The 21,207-nt window shown below is 36.9% G+C and overlaps 1 protein-coding gene across 1 annotated transcript in view; it reads left to right on the forward strand.

Annotated features, from left to right (window-relative positions):
• CNTNAP5 (contactin associated protein like 5) overlaps positions 1 to 21,207 on the forward strand; it is an 880,169-nt gene that overhangs the window by 680,287 nt on the left and 178,675 nt on the right. Inside the window, exons 15-16 of the mRNA XM_027854715.1 lie at positions 19,564 to 19,691; positions 19,933 to 20,103. Of these exons, the coding sequence (XP_027710516.1) occupies positions 19,564 to 19,691; positions 19,933 to 20,103 (299 nt within the window). The remainder of the gene's footprint in view (positions 1 to 19,563; positions 19,692 to 19,932; positions 20,104 to 21,207) is intronic.

The raw sequence follows: 21,207 nt of genomic DNA on the forward strand, positions 1-21,207 counted from the left end.
TATCTATCTATCTATCTATCTATCTATCTATCTATCTATCTATCTATTTATGCATGCTTTTTGGTGAGGCAATTGGGGTTAAGTCACTTGCCCAGGATCACACAGTCAGTAAGTGTCAAGTGTCTGAGGCAGGATTTAAACTCAGGTCCTCCTGACTCCAAGGCCGGAGCTCAGTCCACTGCACCACCTAGCTTCCCATAGACCAATAATTTTTAAATTGTCTGCTGGATCTATTTTCCAGGTGAGTTGTTTTTACCAATGAAGTATTTTATGGTTTCATCTATTTTTTCATTCTTTTGTTTCTGTTTGACTGATTCTTACTCTCTCATAAAGTCATTAGTTTCCACTTGCCCAATTCTAATTTTTAATGAATTGTTTTCTTATATTAGATTTTGTACCTCTTTTTTTTTTTTCCATTTGGTCAATTCTGCTTTTTTTTTTTTTTTTGGCTGGGCAATGGGTTCAAGTGACTTGCCCAGGGTCACACAGTTAGTAAGTGTCAAGTGTCTGAGGCTGAATTTGAAGTCGGGTCCTCCTGACTCCAAGGCTGGAGCTCTATCCACTGCGCCACCTAGCTGCCTGTAAATATTTTATTGTTTTTGTTTTTGTTCTTCCAGGATATTATCACTTCTAAATCTACTTTTAAAGGTTTTTTTTTTGTTTTGTTTTGTTCCTTTGTTTTGTTTTTTTGGTGAGGCAATCAGGTTTAAGTGACTTTCTCAGCATCACACAGCTAGTAAGCGTCATGTGTCTGAGGTTGGATTTGAACTCAGGTCCTCCTGAGCTTTATCCACTGTACCACCTAGCTACCCCTGCCAATTTTGCTTTTAAAGGAGCTGTTTTCTTCAGTGTACTTTTTTTTTCCATTTGACCAATTGCATTTTTTAAGGACTTGTTTTCTACACTTAATTTTTGTCCTTCCTTTTCCAAGTTATTGACTCTCTCTTGCATACCTCTCATTTCTTTTCCCAATTTTTCATCTACCTCTCTTATTTGACTTTTAAAATCATTCTTGAGCTCTTCCAAGAAGTTTTTTTGGACTTGAGACTAGTTCATATTCCCTTTTGAGGTTTCAGATGTGGGTATATTGACAGCATTGTCATCTTCTGAATTTCTGCCTTGATCTTCCCTGTCCTCATAATTAGGATCTGTGATCATTGTATGCTTCTTTTTGCTCATAGTGTTTACTTATTTCCTGACTTTTTAAAAAAAGTTCAGCTTTCCTGTTGGAGAGCAGGGGGAGATCCTTGTGCTTACAGCCTGGGGCCTGGTCACTTTGTATGCTGGGGCCTCAGGTGCTGGCAGTTGGAGGCTGTAGGTTTCTGGCAGCCTACCTGGTATTGGGTTGGAATTAGCAACACTGGTACTCTAGGGGTAGGGGTGGGGAATCTGGCCCATGGAAGATACCTGCTCACCCTGGGCCTTGCACAGGGATGTTTCACTGCTGCAGGATGTCTCTCAGCCTGGGGCTTTGCCTCTTGGAGTTGTGCTTCCCAGAGTTTTGCTGAAGCATCAGGAGACTTGGCTGCCATGAACACCAGGATACATGGTGGTTTTCTGAGCCGGTTTTCACCAATTCCCCTGCCTGTACTGAGGAACTTGGGGGTCCTAGTGTTGGTGGTTGCCTGCTGCGTCACGTTGGGGTTCAGGATCTCCCCCCTGGTATGCTGAGGTGGGGCTTTCCACTAGCTTGCTGGGACATCTGTTCTGTACTGCTCCCCTTCACCAGAGCAAAAGGGGCCTTTCCTGTTAATCCCCCAAGCTTCCTGGGTTACACAACTGCTGCAATCCATCTTTTTGCTGGTTTAGCTGTTCTAGGGTTTTTTCTGGGATGATATTTTCTGGGCTCTCAGAGATCAGTAAGGGAGGGTGAGAGAAACTTACTTCTTACTCCACCATCCTGGCTCCCAGAAGCAGAACCAGGAATTCTTAGATGTAGGGAAAAGTAAGAAGTAATCAGATTTTTTTTTCCTTTAGTTCCTGTTACAACCTCTGTCTTGTCAAAGCACTACCCTTAATCTATGTGCACAGTGCCCATTTGTTGACCTTTGACATCTCCAGTCAAAATCATCTTTTCAGCAGCCCTTCAAGATCCTCATTACCCACTCAACATATACACATACCCCCAGTCAACACTTGCCAATTCTTTAGACCTGTGATGAGCAGGCTTTATGCAGGCTAGTACCCTGTTAATTTATCTCTACTCACTATGACATTCTGTCTCTTAGCATTTAAAGCCCTTTGCAACCTCTCTGTAGACAAACTCTAAGTTTATTATACCTTACTCCCCTTCACATACAGTATGTTACAGTCATAGTGGCTTTCTAACTCTTTTTCACACATTTTACATTAGTTGGCAGTCTAACTTCTGCACAATGGTCAACAGTAATGAGTTAATGCTGAACATAGCACTCTCTTTACCTTCCCTAGCAAGTTCCTCACCACTCCTCCCCTGACCTAATTGTTCTACATCAGTGAGGAATTTCTCTCTCTTTCCCATTGAAAAGACTCTTAATATAATACTAGATGGATTCATGTCAAAAGAGGTGATGATATAACATGTGGTCATTTGATTACCTCATGCCCCATATTTGCATCACCATCCCCCTACCTTAACCATGATGTGAGTAGTGATGCGATCTCATCCCAGCTACCAACTATGCTGGATGTAATGAATAGGGTTATTTTAAAAACTAGTTCTCTGTTGGTTTAGGTTCTGTGTTAGAATGAAATGGAACACATGCAGGCCCTTAAATAGTTTTAAAAATAATTACTTAGCTTTGGCATAGAAAAGATATTAAGCAAGGAACTTCAACTCTTAGCTTGGGTTTAACTGACTTGTCTATGTCCATGGGAAAACTCATTTGGTCAGCAGGTCAAGGTATTGTAAGTTGTGAAGCCTTGAGACTTCCAGCTTGAGACTGATGGGGCCCCCTAGGCCTGCTCAAACTCAAACAGATAGTAAATATCAGTGGCAGGATTTGAAAATACATTTTCTTAACTCCAAAACTAACACTATCCACTACACCATGTTTCCTTTTGGAATTTAAAGTTCTTTACAATCTAATGGCAGCCTACCCTTCCAGCTTTATCATGTAATAATTATCTTCATATGCTCATTAAAACAGCCAAATTGAGCTTCCTGTTCCTCATATACTCTATATTTCCCATCTCAGTGCCTTTGTGTAGCCTGTTTCCATGCCTAGGATATACTCTATCCACATTTCTGCCTCTTTGGAATCATTAATGTTTATCATAGCTCAGCTTAAAGGCCACCTTCTAATGAAGCCTAACCTGATCCCTTCCATCTGCAAGTACCTCCCCTTCTCCATGGAAATTACCATGTATTTTTGTATATTTGTACATGTGCGTATACTTAAATGTATATACATTTCCTCACTGAGAGCAGGGGCTGTTCCATATGTTCCTCTGTAACTATAGTGCTTAGTACTTTAGTAGGTACTCAATAAATGCTTATTGGTTGAATGATTTATTAATTGGCGAGGAAACTGAGGCTCAGAGAGTTTAAATGACTTGCCCAAGGTTACTACATGATGAGTTACAAAGTTCTGACTACAATCCAGATCTTTTTATGAAGTGGCATACTCCTGAGAAGTGAGTTTGAGGGAAGTAAGGAGAAAAAAAAAAGAAAGAAGAAGAAGAAATAACAGTCCCAATCACATCAGAAACAAATTCACTTCTTCTTGAGCTCAGAAGATTATAAGTAATGCCTATTACTTATTCTTTAGACCTGTGATGGTCTAAAGCACCTGAGCCAGCTGCTAACTGTGATATTCTGTTTAACAGTCTTCTGAGTGGCTGCCATTCCAGCAGAGAGGAAAGGCAAATAGCAACAGTAAAGGCTGTGTTGAGAACTTTGCCTTTTCCTTTTAATGACTCAGACTGTCAGCAGCATTGGAACTGGACGTTTTCTGACACTACTCTTTTGGACTGATAGTAGAAAAAAGAAAGCAGGCATGGTGACAACTCTGTTCCATATTCACTGAAAATAGCAAATGAGTGAACTGTTTGTGTGGGGGATGGGCTAAACAGTCATCTCCCTTTAGGAGAGAGATGGGGGTGTTGGGGGGGGTAGGAGAGGGAAGGAAGAAAAGGGAATTCAAGGTTAATAGCCGTAGTATGCCTCCTGTAGATGCCCCACAACTTGAATAAGATATTCCTAGTGCAATCAAATTAGAAGCTCTTTCCCCCAGATAAAGAACATTAAAGAGATTTTTTGGGGGTGGAAGGGATATTAGAGATCAATACTAATTCAACTCTCTCTTTTTACAGAGGAGGAAACTGAAGCCAAGAGAGGGGAGTTGTCTTGTCCAAGGTCATATTAGCTAAGCTTGGAGCAAGAGTTTGTTCTCTTGACTCCCAGTCCAATATTCCTTCCCATCAAACTCCCGGTTTCCTTAGTAAATTTTTTTTTCTGTTACAGAAATACGTGTATCATTACTTTATCTTTAACAATGGTATTGTCTTCCATTTCCCATCTGTGCACGTGCTGTTTTCTTATAAAATTGTACAGAGTTTGTGTGTGTGTGTGTGCACACGCATGTGCACGTACTTATTTGTGTCTATATCTATCTAGATACACACATCTATACATGTGTATATCGTATATCTCTGTGTATACATGCATATACCATGCATGTATATACATATACAAATGCATATATACACATTACACACATGCATGTCTATGCCCCACACATTATAGATAAATAGACACCATATGTATGACATATGTATATAAACACATTTGTACTGAAATTACAAATACATGTGTATATATAATATATATGATATATAACATATATGTGCATTGTAGAATATGTTATATATGGTATATAAGGTGTGTATATACACACATATACACACCATATAATCTGTATACCATACCATATTTCTATATATATATATATATACACCACACATATGTATATACACATATACATGCATGTGTATATATAATTTCAATGCCTACATAATAATTTTATATGAATATACATATGTACGTATATAGAATAATTATGTGAGCATTGAAATTTGGAGCCTTTTTTTGATAACCAAGGAAAAACACATATTCTTTTTTTTTTCCTTTGAGGAATTGAAAAAATTACAATTATCTCTTAGAATTTAGAATCCATACATTTGAGGAAATTTTCACTAGCCTTCGTGTATGGCCCTCTAACTTTAGGTAGTTTTTGTTATTTGTTGCCTTGGATCCATGATTTTATTGCTGTAGGGAAAATCTCAAGAGAATACTCTTTCTAGCAAACCAATGCTTGTCATCTTGTTTGGATAGTAGTAGATTCTTGATAGAGGCTTGTTGATTAATTGGATTAAGATTTGTATCTTTTTTTCCCCAATTTAAAATAGGTACCTTGGATACTTAAATATTGAATGATTTGCCCCGGGGCATATAACCATTTTGTGTGAGAGGTAGAATTTTAACCCAGGTCATCCTGAATCACAGGCAAGCTTTCTTTCCAATATCCCACACAACATTTCATATTCATAAAAGTGATAAAAAACATTTATCCTATCCCATAAATTATCTTTTTAACATGACTATAGAGATAAACCTTTAGGAAAAAAATAATTTTATTTCTTCAAGTAGCAGCCTAGTTTAGTGTGCTAGATATGGAAACTGGAAGATCTAAGTTCAAATCCCATTTCTTAAAATTATTAGCTATGGGGCCAAGAACAAGTAACATAATCTCTCAAAGCTTCAGTTTCCCATCTGTAAATTGTGGATAATACTTACAGTACCCACCTGAGAGGATTTTTGTGATGCTTAAATAAGATCATGTATTAAAACTTAAAGGACTGAAAAATGTCAACTGTTATTGGTAGTGAGAATTTAGCAATACTTTGTCCCTCACTTAGTATTCACAAGAATAGTGTATTTGGGACAATAGGTAGAAACATTTTAAGTCCTTGGCAAGAAGTTACTATATAAATCCTGAGTGGTTTGGGTTTTAGTGTTTCCTCACAGATGCTGTTTTTAGGCCTGTTAGCCATCTGTTGTTCCTCTTCCTCCAAACTCTTTCCCAAGTTCCCTATGTTTTGCTTAAGCTATAAATTCCCAGTATGTGCATATTTCTATGAAAAGAGCCTGGTACAGAACCTGTAAAGTAGCAGAAGACTAAACACTTTTTTTTGTGATGCATCCCCTTTATTTTTTTTATCAATCTTATCTTTTCTATTAATCACTAGCATTTCCTAATAATTACCATTTCATGACCATAATATTACTTTGGTGTTGCACACTATGTCTTCTAGAAAGGAGAGTATTGAGAAGCTATTATTAACCAGACTTTCTGGATATTCTACTGCTAGTTAAGTACTGAAAGCTCCTTGTGGCTTCTTATGGTATTCCTTCCAGGTCCTCTTTGATCCTAAATAAAGGGAATTCTGTAACTCTAGCAGTTACGGAACTAAGAAAAATTTGAAACACTCAATCAAGAAGGGGACCTTTATTAACTAAACATTTCTAATGGAAAGACTGAAAATGTAAGCATAAGAAAAATCCTTATAAAACCAAAAAAAATTCTAAAATAAAAATCAGTTACCTAATAAATATAAGGAGTCACCCAAGCTCACTATTTAAAGTGTAAATCTCAGTTCCTTACATTCTTTCACCACCACCTCCATATCCAATCTGTTGCCAAGTCATATCAATTTCACTTTTGTAATTTTTCTTGTGTATACTCCCTTCTCTGACATTTCCCTGACCCTCATACAAGCCCTCAACCATGACTTCACTCCTAGACCATTTGCCATAGTGTTATAGTCAGTCAACCTTCCTCAGTTTTCTCCCCACTCCAATCCATTCTCCATTCAACTACTGAATTAGTCTTATCAACAAACAAGTCTGATTACATTCCTGTCTGTCCCCCTCCAACTCCCATTTAATAAACTCTAGTGGTTCTCTATCATCTCCAGGTTCAAATCTAAAATTCTATTTGACCTTCCAAGTCCTTCATAACTTGCCCCTCTCCTAACTTTCCAGTATTGTTATACCTTTCTTATCCCACATACTCAGTGATGTGATATTGGCCTCCTTGCTGTTCCTCACACAAGACAGTCCATTTCTTGACTCTGAGCATTGTCCCTGGTTGCCTAGTATTCTCTCCCTCTTCATCTTTTCCTCCTAGCTTCCTTGGCTGCCTTTAATTCTCATCTACAATCCTACCTTCTGAAATGAGAGGTCTTTTCTGATCCTTACTAGTACCTTCTGTCTGGTGGTTATCTCAAAATAATCCTGTCTATAGCTTGTTTGTAAAGAGTCATTTTCATGTTATTTCCCCTATTTTATTATGAGCTACATGAAAGCAGAGGGTATGTATACAAGGACTTCCTTTGTCTCCCAACTTACTACAGTGCCTAGCACATCATAAACATTAAATACCTATTGAGTGACTGACTAATACAGCAGAAACTTGCTCAATGTTGTTAAATGAACAAACTTGAGATAGATCTTGGAGGATGGCAAAATTCAAAAGGTGAAGTTAAGCTCAGGCAGTACAATTAGCTTTTTTACATTTGTTGGTCTTTAGGTTGATTGCTGAAGCTGATATTTAATGCTTCCTAGTGAGAATAACTCTCTACAGCCACGCTTTTGAGCATTTCCTTCAAAATGTTTGCAATGTGTTGTGGTACACAAAAGCAACCATTCTTTCCTTCTAGAATTTAGTAAGGCCTAGAAGTGCAAAGATTTAAAATCAGAAGATACCAATTTAACTGAAGCTTTGTCAATCTCACACCCCAGTAGCTTGGGGTAGAAGGTTGGTGTTTTTAAATTTTTCTTATTATTTTATATAAGTAAAGTGAAAAGGGACAGACAACTAGGCATAATTCTATACTTAAAATCAGAAGAGCTAGATTCAAATCCCATTTGAGATATTTCCAAACTCTGTGTCCTTGGACAAACTACTTAACTTCCCTGATCCCCGGAAAATTCCTTAAGACTTATCTATTGAGTTATTGATAATTGTTATCTCTGTTGGGAGAGGTAATTTCCACACATATTTTCACACATATTTAATCACAGATCTGCAAAGCACTTTGGTATAGTAAAAAGTTAAGTTACCTTACTATGTCTCCTCCAAGTCCAGTATAGCATTTAAGTAACTGCTAGAAGTATAGGAAAACTCTGCACAGATATTGTGGTTAAAAAAAATGATAGTGACCCTTGCTCTTCCTCCATTTTTTCATATCTTTAACATTTTCTCCAAAAGGAAAAGGAAGGTGCAGTTTTCAAACAATGTTGATCAACAGGGGAAATATAAGGTATCTGAAAATCATTGTAGTTGATAGGAATGTTGAGGACCCTGCACTAATTTGTTTGTTGTTCTGTTTATTCAAAGACCAAAGCACTGTCTCACATTCCCTGAATTCTTTGCTTCATTCTTTGAGACTGGCTATTCTACTTGTTAAGTACTTCACTATTTATATTTGAGGAAGTAGAAGAGGGGAGGAAAAAATAAAGGGAATATCAAATGTCTTAAATGATGTATCAAAAGAAAGTAGAATGTGGTAACATGACACTATTTGCAAGGACATTATTTCATGCCTGATACAGCAGTTCAAGAAATGCTTACTGACCCTTTACATTGTGATGGCCACTGCAGGTTCCTGCCCTCAAGTATGAAGAAGAAAATAGGTGTATCTATAATTATTGTACGAGACAGATTATAAGTCTCCTAAAAGAAATGCAAATACTTAAGTATGGAGACTCAGATGAGAGCAATATGATGACCAGTTGGGAGGATTCCCAAACACTTCATGGAACTAGGGGCATACAAATTGGGACTTGAAGGATATATAGTTTAGGTGGAGATATAAGAAGAGAAAGGGCATTGCAGAAAGAAGAATATAAATAAGCAGATTCAGATTGGAAGTAAGGAATATACACTTGAAAGAGGAAGTATGGAATGGAATAATCATTGCTTACCAGTGATATAGTGTTATAGGAGAGAAAAAGTTTAGAAGACTTCTTCAAGACTTCTGCTGCATACTAGTTGTTTGACCTTAGACAAGATACTTAACCTCTCACTGTCACAACCAATTCTCTTAGATGATCTCCCAATTAAATCGCAGGTCAAGAAAAAAAATCAAATCAATAAGAAACAAACAAAAAAAGTTCTGTATCAGTTTGAAATGAGAAACAGAAGCTCTGAAGAGAAGTGAGACTGGAGAAAGAGTTTTGGGACTTTTTTAAAAAAAAAATAAAAGCCATTGAAATGAATGAGACATCAGAGGGAGAGAGTGCAGAGAGAGGAAAAGAAAGACTAGGGAAATCTCAAGGAATACTTACATGTAAAGGTTTTAAAAAGAAAGAAGAGCCTTAGAAAGTGATGAAGAATGAGAAAGAATGAGGAATCAGAGAATTAGAAGAATCTGGATCTTAGAAAGAAAGAAAAGGAGAACAGAGTCTCAGGAAAAAGAAAAACTACAATTTCAACTCCTCTTCATGAATTGCTCCAACATCAGGAGGAGATAGAGTTGAATCACATGCCACACTTGAGATCAGAAGTGAGAGTATTGTTATACTTAAATGGTTCTATAATATCATTGATATGAGTACTCCCAGAAAGGGTGCAGATTGTGACTCATCTACATATTCTCATCCTCTGATAGTCTTATTCATGTCTTCCCCTAAACCCTACCCAAGGGATCACCCAATGTTCTAGGGACTTTACTCTAAGTCTCTTGACATTTCATCAATCCCAGTGGAATTTATTCAGTTGGAAGTCAGTTGATGCTATTTCCAGGGCCAGACACATGATGGTGGAATAGAAGAAACACTCAGTCAATCTCTCCCAATATTGCCTGCAAACAACTTCAAAATAAAGCCTCAGATCAAAATCTGGAGTGGCAGACCCAACAAAAAGGTCAGGGTGAGACATTCTTCCAACCCAAGACAACTTAGGAGGTTGAAAGGAACGATCTACAACATATGGGTGGAGGCTGGCCCAGAGACCATGTGAATGAAACACCAGTGGTGGGACTAGATTGTGGCAAGAGAAGCAGCAACAGTTTCAGGATCTCAAGCCAGCCATGCTAAGGTGACCTGGCAAGTAGTAAAAAAGATATTACATGGGCTCCTTATGCTAGCAATGGATGCAGGACTGAAAGCTGGGAAGTATATTACCAATATCCATTTCTGGGTTAAAGTTCAAGGGTGGAGAGGAGCACTTTTAGTAAAAGTACTACTGGGGAGCAGTGTCTCTCCTGGTCTCAAGGCAGCAGGGACCCTGAGCAGCAGTACCAATTTCAATCCCAAGAGATCAGTGACCTTTCCTGGGTAAGAACAAAAGTGCAGAATGAGAGAGCAGTGACTATACCTCTTTGAAATCACACTAACTTCAAAAATACCCAAAACTTCAAAAATCTCAGAACTAGCTCTGAAAATAACAGTGCAAAAAGCCAGAAGCTTCAAACAGTATCCTTAGCCACCATCACCCCTATGCCAGAAACATAGCACAACTTTAACATAAATTTAAAGTTGAGAAATAGGCTGGAAAAATGAGCAAACAATAAGAAAAAGAAGATGACCATAAAAAATTACTGTGGTGATAGGGAAGATGAAGAACAAAATCAGAATAAGATAACGAAGTCAAAACAGCTACAACTGTGAAGTCAAAACAGCTTCAAGCAAAAACTCAAAAACTGTGGAGCCACAGTCAGGATAACATTAGCTTTAACAGCTACCATGTTAAATGTTCGAAGGACTTAGAATATAATATTCTAGTAAGCAAAGAGCTAGCATTACAACCAAAAATAACTTACAAAAATAAGTGTAATCCTTCAGTGAGAAAAATGGAAATTTAATAGAGAAAATTCAAGCATTCCTGTTGAAAAGATAAGAGCTGAATAGAAAATTTGACTTTCACATACAAGACTTCAGAGAAGCATAAAAAGGTAAATTCAGAAAGGTTAAACTGTTCACATTTTCTAAGAATGTTATCATTATTAGGGCAATTAGATGGATTTTACACAGAGAACATGAAAGTGAGTCTATTATGCTGGGATGATGTAAAAAAAAATGATCGGCAAGAAAAAGGGATGCCCTGGGAGAAGGGAGAAGGGAGAGGAAGAATGGGGAAAATTTTCTCTTATCAAAAAGATACAGGAGGAAGAGCTTTTAGCAGAGAAGTAAATGGTGGGGGACAGACAGGCAATGCCTGAATCTTATTTTGATCTAAATTGGTTCAAAGAGGGAAATCTCTCTCTCTCCAAATATAAATGCACACACTCATTTGGGTATAGAAACCTGTTACCCAACTGGGAAGTAGGAGGTCCAAGGGAAAAGAGAAAGGGCAGGTGATAAAAGGAAAGATGCATAAGGAAAGGCAGTGACCAGAAGAAAAACAGACTTTAGAATGGGGACAGGATAAAAAGAATTAGAGAAGAATAAGTAGAGGAAAATAGGATGGAGGGAAATGCACTGTTAGCAATCATAACTGTGAATATGAATGGGAAGTAAAATGGAAGTGGATAGCAAAATGGATTTGAATATATTGTTTACAAGAAACACACTTGAAACATAGAGATATATATAGAGTTAAACTAAGGAGCTGGAGCAGAATCTATTATGCTTCAGCTGAAGTAAAAATGGCAGGGGCAGCAATCAAGATCTCAGCCAAAGGAATAGCACAAATAGACCTAATTCAAAGAGATAGGTTGGGAAACTACATCTTTGTAAAAGGTACCATGTGCAATAAAGTAATATTAATACTAAATATATATGTATCAAATAGTATAGCATCCAAATCCTTAAAAGAAAAGTGAAATGAATTTTAGGAGGATATAGTAAAACTAGACTAGAGGTGGACTGAAATAAAAATTATGTTCAATAAAGGGCCTTGGAAGCATAGATTAAAAAAAAATCAATTGGAAACTCAGTAACATAGTTCTAAAGAATGAACGGGTCAAATAGTAAATCACAAAAATAATGAATAATTTAAATATACTGATGAGACAACATGATGAAATTTGTAGGATGAAGTCAAAGCAGTACTTATTGGAAAATTTTTATCTTTGAAGGAAGAAAGAATAGATAAATGAATTGGGTATGCAACTAAAAATTCTAGAAAAAGGAGAAATTAAAAACCCCGTTAAAAACCAAAACAACAATCCTAAAAATCAAAGGAGAGATTAATAAAATTGAAAATTAAAAAATGAATTAATAAATAAATTAGAGCTGGTTTTAAAAAAAAAAGATAAATCATTGGTTAATTTGATTAAAAAAAAAGAAAAAAAAATACCTGTATCAAAAAAGAATACACCACCAAAGAAGATGAAATTAAAGTAATTATTAGGAGATATTTTGTCCAATTACATGCCTGTAAAACTAATAATCCAAGTGAAATAGGTGAATATTGATAAAAACATATACTATCCAGATTAACACAAGAGAAAATAGAACACTTAAATAGCACTATCATATAAAAATAAATTGAATGAATCATAAATCATTGTACTTAAGTACTAAACTGTACTCCAGAAAAAAAATTCTCTGGATCAGATGTATTTATAAGTAAATTCTACCAAACATGTAAGGAACAATTAAGCCCCAAGAATATATAGACTATTTGTGGGGGGGCAATTCAAGAGGGAGAACTATCAAGTTCCTTTAATGTCACAAATATGATTTTGAGACATAAAACAGGGAGAGCAAAAACAGAAAGAAACTGTGGAATAATTTTCTAAATGAAGCCAGGGAAGCCAGCAGGTGGAGGTGAGGAGTGAGACAATGTCAGGCATGGGGTATCAGTGGCGGAAATGCCCAGAGTTAGAAGATGGATAGTCTTAACCAAAGAACAACAAAGAGGTCAGTGTCAGTGGATCATACCCTCAACCAGTGTATGGTTGAGGTGTGTGTGGAGCGGGGCAGGGAGCTGTAAGATGTGAAAAGATTGGAATGATGGGCAGAGGCAGATCATGAAGGGATTGGTAGGCCAAAAACAGGAATCTATTGCAATCTATAAAGCATAAGGTAATGAGGGCCTGTACTAGGGTAGCGGCTTCATCAGAGGGCAGAGTAGGATGCTATATGAGAAAAGATAAATTAAAATTGACAAGCAAGAGCATGAATATGGGGAATGAGAGAGAGTGAGGAGTCAAGAGTGATATTAGGTTTCAATCCTGGGTGACTGGGAGGGTGGTGTTACCTCAAAAGTAATAGAGAAGTTAAGAGATGAAGGTTTGGGGGAAGATAATGATAATGAGTCTTAGATGTTGATGAGACATACAATTCTAGTTGTACAATAGACATTTGGAGATGCTACCTTGGAGATCCAATGAGAGGTTAGGCCTGGATAAATAGATTTAAGAATCATTAGCATAGAGATGATAATTGAATCCATGTTAGCTGATGAGATCACCAAGTTAAACTTTATAGAATGTGAAGAAAGAGGGCCCAGGACAGATCAATGGGGAATAGAGACAGCACGATGACTTAAATGAAAATCCAACAAAGGAGACAGAGAAAGAGTGGTGAGATCAGTAGGAAGAGAACCAGGATAGTATAGGATGACAAAAGCCTAGAGAGAAAATATCAAGGAAAAGAAGGTGATCAATGGTATCAAATGCTGCAGAGAGGTCAAGACAAATGAGGATTGAGAAAAGTCCATTAGATGTTATTATTAATACATTGTTAATAACTTTGGAGTGAACAGTTTTAGTTGAATGATGGGGTCAAAAGTCAGATTGGAGAGAGTTAAGAAGAGAGTGAGGAAAGGATATAGAAGCATCTGTTGTATACGGCCTTCTCAAGGAATTTAGCCATAAAAGGGAAGGAAAATACAGGATAGATCTTGGAGATCAATGGATCAAGTGAGGGTTTTGAGCATGAGGGATACATGGATATATTTGTAGGCAGAAAGCAATAAATGAAGGTCAATAAAATTGCCATTTCTAATTAGCCATTGAGACCCTTTCATTACTTCAGTTCTACAAAGAGAGCAATATTACTTTAGCCAATTAGCAATTCTTTAAGAATAGACTGAAAACAAATGGTTTGTTTGGTGCATTGGTGAGGACAGACCACATTCAGCACTTAGATGAAATTCTATGGGCTCTGTCCAATGTCCAGTATTGTACCCACAAAACTTTTATCACCAATTAAGCATATGGGAATGTTGTCCTTGCTACTCCCAAGTTAAATTAAGTTTGGTCATTTCTTGATGTGGCACCTTGAGGGTTTATAAATATTCTTGATAAAAGCATTTTCCTAATACAGCAACTGCAGAAAAGACCAAGTTTTCATTTTCAAATGTATGTTTAATTTATATTGATTCATCTCACTTCAAGGAAATGAATTTGAAGCACTTTTCCCCCTGCTATTTGATAGAGATTCTGATTCTTAGAGCCTTTGAAGGTCATCAAATATTGTAGCCTAAAAACATCAAATTCATGTAGGAAACATGACAAAATATGTGAGAAAGTACTGAAATTACTGAGGATGGACAGAATTTGGAATCTTCCATTTTTCTTTAAAAAATAAGGACTGAGGGTGAAAAAACTTGTAAAACTTCCAATTATCCTTCTGACTCTTGGATTGTGGCACTGATTTTTTTTTTCTTGAGCTTGTTCTCAGGGTTTTGCTTGAAAATCTGAGTTTGCAGGAATTACCATCAATGGATTCCACCTTATTTTTTAATCTTATATGAGTAAATATAATACAGCAATGGCAGCAATGGTTTGTTTTATTTTGCCTTAAGGTTTAAATACATTTTACATACATCATTATTTCATTTGATTCTCACAATAATCCTATCAAGTAGGTGTTATTATCATCTGAATTTTATAGATGAGGAGAAGGAGACTGAGAGAGGTTAAATGCTTTGCCCAGGGACACAAAGCTAGTAGGTACATGGAAGTGAGATTTCAGCCCATGTGTTCCTGAAACTGAGGCCAGCCCCCATCAATCACCCTGGCTGCTTTCATGTGACTGATATGCATTCTTATATGTTGTTCAATCATTTTCAGTCATGTCTGACTCTTTATGACCCCATTTGGAGTCATGAAACCACATAATAGAGTGGTTTGCCATTTCCTTCTCCAATTCACTTTACAGATGAGGAAACTGAGGCAAATAGGGTTAAACAACATGCCCAGGGTCACCTAGCTAGTCTGAGATCAGATTTGACCTGAGGAAGATGAGTCTTCCTGACACCAGGCCCAATGCTCTATCCATTGTACCAGGAGCTAACCCTCTTTCTTATATACACTATGTATAACAATGTATTTGTGCTCCTTGGGATTTTGCAAGAGTTGGGGACAAGAGTCTTCAAAATTAATCTGCCACATTGTGAGATGCAGTGCAAAGTTTGTGTGAAGAGCTGCATGATTGCCTGGTTGTTAAAGCCCTTGCAGGACACAAAACCATCACATTTTCTGTTCTTTTCCCCATGGACAAACTTTTTTGAAATGTGTTTTTGGGGTCAAAGAAAGGGAAATTTACTGCAGAAATCGAAAATTGCCGTAGCTATTTTCCAAAAAGCATTTTTAAAAGCTCATTTTCTACCATCAAGTTTCAAGGTACTTTCTAGCTCCCTACTAAAACAGAGCAATCAACCCTCAAATGTGTACCAGCCTTTGCTAAACTCACTTGACTTGGCCTCAAGTTCCATGATAAGCTGAAACCTATGACTCTGATTATGCCCATTCAGGAAGGCATTTAAATGGAAATAAGATGAGTCAATATGGTAAAGCAGAAGGAGTGCTGCATTTGAAGTCAGAGTAGCTGAGTTTAAATTCCTGCTCTGCCACTGTGGCACTGTCTGCCATATGTGTGACTGTGGTCAAGTCACTTCACATATTTAGGACTCAGTGGATCCCCCAAACCCTAATTCATTATGTATAATCAACTTCTTGAAGAATTTCACCATAATTGATTAAGGGCTTTAGATGATATTATCATTAAGGTCTGTAACATATGATTATGAGCATGGGGTTCCATTTCATTAGGCTGAGGATCTGAGGTTAATTCCTACCAGTTTAAAGATAAAAATTAACCTGGTGAAAAGTTTGTTTGTTTTTAATGTCATTATTTATTGAGCCAGAGAGGGTAACTATTTCTAGTATCAGTAGCACCTAAAAATGTTGTAGGAGACAATTTTTTTTATTAGAGACATATATTTATTGTAAACAAAAGTAATGGAAGGGTTAAACTCAAGACATATGAACCTGAAGTCCTGGGGGGAATCAAGATAATCAGAACACATCATTTTACTGAAGCCAATGTTATTCAGTGACAATTAGCTAGTGCTGTTTCTGTGCCTGATTCTCACCATATGCCTAATGAGGTAAAGGGATAATTTTCTACAGAGAAATTTTCAAATTGTCAAACACCAGGGGATATTTGGATAAATTAGGTTATGGTTTCAGAGATATAAAAAGGATTTTGACCATTCCTTCTGAATGGCTCTAGCTTGATTAATAGAAATCAGTGGTTGAGAACTTTGAAGTCGAGCCATACATATTACTTATTAGTTGGGACCCAAAACATAAAGAATAATGTCAAAATGGAAAGAGGAAACATAACATTGATCAGGAATAAGATTCAGGATACTAGATTATGAATAAAGATGGAAATTTCAAGATCAAAGGAGAAGTAAAGCAGAAGATTGTGTAGTGATACTCCAAGGTTGCAGTTGCAAAGTAGATTGAATTGCCAGCTCTAAGGAGAGATCTAAGGAAATCTAAGGAGAGTTCACCTCAGTACTTCCACTGCACCTTTTGTGCTTCCCACCCCCCCCCTTTTTTTTTTTTGCCTAATTGCTAACTCCAGCATTCCTAGCCAAATGGATCTTGTTGAAACTTGACACATTCTGACCAACTCAGCTTCTAGAAGAATTTCAATATTCTTGATAAATACTACTGGTAGCCAGTGATCAAATGGAAATTATTTACATCAGTCAGGCAAGAACTAGGAATTCCCTTTAGGGAAAGGGATATGCAACATTATAGAATATTTTCAAGGACTCTTGATTGGCAATCAGGAAACTGTGTGAGCTCGAGCAAATCAAAGACTCATCAAACTGGAATTGGAAGGAACTTTAAAGTTAATCTGGTCCAGCTCTGTGCTGTGAAGAGCGCCATATTCACTAAACTGGTTGCTACCAAGCTGGAACTATTTCAAAGTTCTAGCCATTTCTAGTCCAGTTAGGCTCCTATAAACCGCATGAATCATTTAACTTCTTCTCACTCTATTTCTTTATCTATACACTGAGAAAATTGGAGTAGATTTCCTCTGATATTCTATCTAATAGTAAAATTATGCAATTTTGTGAGATCTTGGAATTGCTTTAGTATCCATTGCCTCCACTTCAATTACTGAATACTCTCAGGGAGGCAATATGGACCAGTAGATTGGAACTGACTTTTAGTCTTGGTTTTGCTGGGTGATTTCAGATATGTTGCTTGATTTCTGCATGAATAGAGGAAGTAAGCCAAATATTTTTTTTTCAGGTAAAATTGTGTGATTGTAGTACATGTTGCTCAAGACAGGAATGCCTCCATATAAACCTCCCTAAACGCATTCATAACCTAAATGACCATATACTTATTTCCCTTTATTAGAAATACTTTACATTCTTAGAGGGAATCTTGATCAATATTTAAAATGGGCATAAAGAAAACAGATCATAGAGTCACAGGTTTAGAACTGGAAGGATATTAAAGGTCATCTAGTTGAAATCACACATTTTACAGTAAGGAAACAAAGGGCCCAACATTTTAAATTATTTGCCCAAGGAAATGAGCTAGGACAAGTCTCTAAAGCTGCCAGTTTCCATTTTATCTGACAAAGGCTAATGAGTAAGGGAACTATAAGAATCAATGATAATCATTACTGTGTGATAAACATTTAAAAAAATGAAAGAACAAAACTATACTTTCCAGGATTTTTTTTTAAGAAAAAGATTAAACATAGAGAAGGAAAGTTGTACTAAGATCCATTTCAGGCAAGAGAAAAAACAATGATCCAAGACTGATTTTTTTTCTCATTTCTTTTTTTTTAATTAAATTAAATTAAATGTAATTTAATTAATTTATTTTGATTTATCAACAATCACTTCCATATGCTTTTGAGTTTAAAATTTTTCTCCCCCTCCCTCCCCTCCACCCTCCCCAAGATGGCACACAATCTGATGTAGGCTATACATATACATTCCTATTAAACATATTTTCTCATTAGTGATGTTGTAAGTAAGAATTAGAACCAGTAGGAGGAACCACCAGAAAGAGGAAACAAAACTCAACAGAAGGAAAAAAATAGCAAATAGTGTGCTTCAATTTGCATTCAAACTCCATAGTTCTTTCTTTGGATGTGAATAGCATTTTCCATCATGAGACCTTTGGAGATGTCTTAGATCCTTGTATTGCTGGGAAGGATTAACTTTATCAATAATAGATCGCAAAGTGTGGCTGTTATTGTGTACAACATACTCCTGCTTCTGTTCTCTTCACTCAGCTTCAGATCATACAAGTCTTTCCAAGTTTTTCTGAAATCAGCCTGTTTGTCATTTCTTATAGCACAATAGTATTCCATCATATTCATATACCACAACTTGTTCAGCCATTCCCTAATTGATGGGCATCCTCTCAATTTCCAATTCTTTGCCACCACAAAAGAGCTGCTATAAATATTTTTGTACATGTGGGTCCTTTTCCCATTTGCATGATCTCTTTGGGTTATAGCCCTAGAAGTGCTATTGCTAGGCCAAAGGGTATGCATATTTTGATAGCCCTTTGGGCATAGTTCCACATTGCTCTTCAAAGTAGTTGGATCATTTCATAACTCCACCAAAATGCATTAATGTTCCAATTTTCCCACATCTTCTCCAACATTTATCATTTTCTTGTTTTGTCATGTTGGCCAATCTGATAGGTGTGATGTGATACCTCAGAGTTGTTTTGATTGGCATTTCTCTAATCAATAGTGATTTAGAGCATTTTTCATAGGACAATAGATGGCTTTAATTTCTTTATCTGAGAACTGCCTGTTCATATCCTTTGACCATTTATCAATTGGGGAACCAAGACTGATTAAAAACTGTCCATACTTGTCTGAAATGAGCCATTAGAGTTATTGGAAGTCGGATTTGTACTGTTGGCAATGAGGTAGTTATTGAGATAGCAGATCTCTTTACAGGATAGGGGAAATGATCTTTAATCTAGCATTAGTGCCAACTATTTAAATTGATATCTGTATGTGCAGATGTTCTTGTGTTTTGTGTAGTTGTAATCCCTGAAAACTCTCTGTCTTTCAGAAAAACTGTTAGTAAAAAGGAAAATCTGCTTGTATTTGGAAACTGGTCATATATTTTAAGATTTAAGTTTTCAAGCTTTCTCAGATTCTTAGATTGCTAATGAAGTGTGAAAGGGTTGCCCTTCATTTCTGTTTTGCCTTTTCTCCTTCCTGCCCACTTGCCTTCAGCTTCAGAGAACATATTGAAAAGCAGGCTACCGAAAAGTTTCTGGTGTCAACCTTGAAAATGGTTAAAAATAAAAGACGTTTTCTGTATTTATGTTTTTTAGGACAAATGACACTGGCCTTCTTTCCTTCAAAGACCACTTGCCTGTCACCCAGATAGTTATCACTGATACCAACAGATCAAACTCAGAAGCTGCCTGGAGAATTGGCCCATTACGTTGCTATGGCGACCGTGAGTAATAAACCAAAAAACACTTTTTGTTCATATTATATAAGATGCTTCACCACCTTCATATGCTCACTCTCCCTTTCTTTCCTAGGCCCTCCACAGCTCTGAACCATTACCTGCTTTACTTGCCTAGTGTCCCTCAAACCCCCTTCCATGATAAAGAACCCTGGTAAAGGATATTCTAATTCTTTCCATGCAACCACTGCTTTCCATACCAATGAAGGATGTTTGTTTCCTCCCCCAGGGCATTTTTGGAATGCAGCCTCATTTAATACAGAAGCCTCTTACCTTCAATTCCCCACCTTTCATGCAGAGTTCAGTGCTGATATTTCATTCTTTTTCAAAACCACGGCTTTATCTGGCATCTTCTTGGAAAATCTTGGCATTAAAGACTTCATTCGACTGGAAATAAGCTGTAAGTGACTATGTTTAGGAATCTGACATATATGACACACCTGAATGGGGGATGACATGCAGACTTGATTAACTACTACCTCTGTTAACTTTAGTCAGACAGCTTAACTCTCTGGGCTTTCAATTCCTTCATCTGTAGAAAAAGGGAATTGAACTACACTGCCTATAAGATCTCTTCTAGCTCTAAAATTCTATGATTCTATGATAAACATCACCTCCCGCTAACAAAACCCCACTAGATTATTTCATTTTATGAGATCCTTTGAGAAAGCATTCCAACCAAGAGTACCAGCTATTCACTTTCATAGGTCTTGCTCACCTTTTCAAAGTGATGTTGTAAAGCTGTGCTCCATGGTGTTCCTACTCCTATGGTAGGATGCCTTAATGTAGATTGCAGATAACTGTATTCTTGGAGACTGTCACAGAAGAATGACAACCTTCAACAATGGCAGGTCCTGTTAAGGGAGAAAAAAAAAATTAAGTATATGCCTGACAATTTACTTTCTGTCTCTTATCTGAGGACCAGGCTCAATGAGGTCTCAAAGAATACTTTTAAGCCAAAATTACATGGAGGTTACCATGAAAAATCAGTATAGATGATGAAACTGTCCACCATCAGAGAAATCACAGATCTTTTGAATTCTAAATAAAGATTAGTTTTGTTTATTATTTTGATTGTTTCAGTTTTGGCCTTGTGGTCTTATACTTGTCTCAAAAACAGACTGCCTGATTTATTTTCTAGCATCATGGACATGTTACTAGAGGGTCAGGTCTGCAGCTCATGGCCGTCACCCCATCAGTCCTTGCCTATTTAGTTACAGCCTTGTTTGCAGGGAGCTATTGCTACCTCACCTTTGTACCCTCTTGCTTGTAAATAGATATTCCTTCTATTTCTAGCACCCAGTTCAATGCCCTTACACAGTCAGACTGAATTAATTGACTGGATTGCATCAATGACCTAATTGCATAAAATACCCTTGACAGTGTAAATAGTGTTTAAGCAAAATATACTTTGAAATTTGAGAGTCTAGTCCCCCATCCTCCACCCCGAAAGAGCAGATGGAAGGTCTTGCCTAAGAAGACTACTTCTGAGGATTCCATAGGG

Source organism: Vombatus ursinus, unplaced genomic scaffold (genome assembly GCF_900497805.2).
Source record: "Vombatus ursinus unplaced genomic scaffold, bare-nosed wombat genome assembly UNPS02010548.1, whole genome shotgun sequence".
In the NCBI taxonomy this organism is placed as follows: Eukaryota; Metazoa; Chordata; class Mammalia; order Diprotodontia; family Vombatidae; genus Vombatus; species Vombatus ursinus.